Below are 2,439 nucleotides of genomic sequence, written 5' to 3' on the forward strand. Positions count from 1 at the left end.
TATATATATATATATATAGTAATCACTTTTCTGTGTGTTCTCTACATCAATGAAATCCAGGGTCTAGTTTCCCTATCCTCACCCTTACTTCATTAACAGGAGTTCTTAAACTGTGGTCTGTGAATTTAGACTTTGTATTTAGATAATTGAATTTCGATAGAACTGGGGTTTCTTTGGTCATTCTCAGTATTTCATTTATTTAAAAACATCATTCTGAAAAGGGACCCATAGATTTCTCCAGATTGCCAGGGAGGGTGAGGATCCCCTAAAAGGAGAAGAATCTTTGCCTTCTAACCGCAGCTCCAAAACCACCCCAGTTAAGCAAAGTAGGTTACTTTCGATGCCCTCCTGTATATTTTCCTATGGGGATGGCATTTTCCTTGCTGAGATTTAGAAACTAGGTGAAGAAAAACAGCAAGTTTCGGATGCAAATATTTACTGCAATGTCCTGGATCTTATATAAACAATCTCTTTCTTTAAAAAAAAAAATTGGGTTGAGGTAAAATAAAGAAGAACCTGAATTTTTTGCCAGGGCCAGATGATATGGATGTTCTGGTAGTATTTATTTCCTGTGGTCAGCCATTACTGGGTTTGTTCTAAGAAAGACAAACATAATTAAGCTGCATGTGCATGTTTATTTCTCTCAAGATATGCTTGAAAGCTCATTGTGAACCTTAAAATGAGTCCAGGGACAGATAGACCAAGGGGATTTTGTAATTTCGGAGTAATTCCTTCTCACCCGTCCCTCCCTTAGTTGCTCGGATGCCCATGTCAGCCAATATTATAGTCTCTATCATATGAGAAAGGAATTTCTTAATACAATAAAGATAAATAAACACAATAAGATAGGAATGTCAAGGTGTCAATTGAAATGATAGACCCAGGAAGTCTGTGTTTCTTCTGTCATTAATATGACATAATTCAATAGAACATAACATGTGGCTACAAGAAAAGTTCCATTATTCAAGATGGCGCCTGGGTCAAGGCGCCTTGTCCTTGGCAGAAGAATGCTTCTGGTGGGCTTCATCCTTGATCCTTGTAGTAGCTGACAGAGGAAGGGGCACTTTGGGTTCAAGCAACGCAAAGCATGTCTCTTATGCCAGAGCACGCAAAGCATTGTGGGAAATTAAGCTCAGAGTAGGCCCAAATGTCCCTCCTGATTGGCCAAGCCAGGTTTTAGGCCTTTCTCTGGTCTCTGGGGTTCAGAATGGTTTGGGGAGGGGTTCAGGTTGTTTATACTGAAGGAAGATTTTTTTGTAGATATTTATTGGCAATTGTCTTGGTCATTAGAACGTAAGCTCCTTGAGGGCAGGCACTATCTTTTGCTTTTCCTGGTATAGGAAGCCTGGAGCACAGACCCCTGCTACTGGTAAGGGATTCCCTGTAGATCAGCCATTAGTGACCCCGTTTGGGGTTTTATTGATGAGAAAAATAGGCCAACAGGGTTAGGTGACTTGGCCAAGGTCACACAGTCAGGAAGTGTCTGGGGCCACATCTGAGCCCTCCGGCTGCCCGATAGCTGTTTATGCTTATTGATGGATTGTCCAACGTTTCTGGACCACGCGAGGCCTAGAAGGCCCTGCGCCCTGGCCGGAAGGGAACCGCCCAGGCCGCAAAGCCGGGTTCTGAACAGCCGCGGGGGAGGGGGAGCCTAAGTGGGCTCGGCTTTCGGGTGAGGCGGGGCTTGAAACGGGCGCCAACCGTCGCAGAACGCTCCAGAGGCGGCAGTTTCCGCCCCATCGCCCCGAGGCGCTCGCGCGCTGTGCCCCCCCCCTCCCCCAACCCCGCGGCCGCCCTCCCCTCAGGCAGGCGCGGAGCTGCGGGCAGGAGCAAGGGCAGCGAGGACAGCCGGCGGCCGCCCGCACACCGGCCCCTCCCCTTCCTCCGCCCTCAGAGGGCGGTGCCTGCTCAGTTCAGGGCGGAGGCGCCCGGGTTAGGCTGGGCTCCGCGGTGTGAGGAGCGGCCTGGAGCCGGGGGCGGGGCTCGGTCTTGACGGCACCGTTTCATTGGTCTCTCTGCGCGGTCGCCCCGCCCCGTCCCTCCGTTCTCCCTCCTCCTTCCCTCCCCTTCCATGGCGCCGCCCGGCCTCATTCATTCCTCCCTGGGCCACTCGGAAACCGGCGAGACCCCGCAGCGCGTCGGGAGCGGCGACACCATGTCGGGCGAAGAAACCGCGTCCCCGTCCGGCATCCAGATCAGCAGGTAACGGCGGGGCCCGAGGTGGCGCGGGCGCCGGCGCTCACGGAGCGGGCACCTGCGGCGGCCCGGCTGGGCGAGGGATGCTCGGCTCCGCCTGAGTCACCGCCCCGGGCCTGGCCTGGCCGGGCCGGGCCGGGCCGAGCCGAGCCCTGCCCCATCGCGCCCCCCGCCGCCTCCATGCTCGAGGAGGCCTCTCCATCCTCCCTCGGCTGCTGCTTCTAACCCCCCCCCCCCCCCCCC

At 53.4% G+C, this 2,439-nt stretch overlaps 1 protein-coding gene across 2 annotated transcripts in view; it reads left to right on the forward strand.

Moving 5' to 3' along the window:
- Window positions 1-2,035: 2,035 nt before the first annotated feature.
- The window catches only part of ACOT7 (acyl-CoA thioesterase 7), a 176,363-nt gene continuing 175,959 nt past the window's right edge, over window positions 2,036-2,439 (forward strand). Inside the window, exon 1 of one of the 2 annotated variants that reach the window (XM_069079553.1) lies at window positions 2,036-2,202. In XM_069079553.1, the coding sequence (XP_068935654.1) occupies window positions 2,072-2,202 (131 nt within the window). In that variant the 5' untranslated portion in view covers window positions 2,036-2,071. The remainder of the gene's footprint in view (window positions 2,203-2,439) is intronic. The other variant, XM_069079554.1, reaches the window with a different exon arrangement.

This window comes from Petaurus breviceps, unplaced genomic scaffold (genome assembly GCF_028583685.1).
Source record: "Petaurus breviceps papuanus isolate PSGF00001 unplaced genomic scaffold, PetGlider_PUasm1.0 91041, whole genome shotgun sequence".
Lineage (NCBI taxonomy): Eukaryota > Metazoa > Chordata > Mammalia > Diprotodontia > Petauridae > Petaurus > Petaurus breviceps.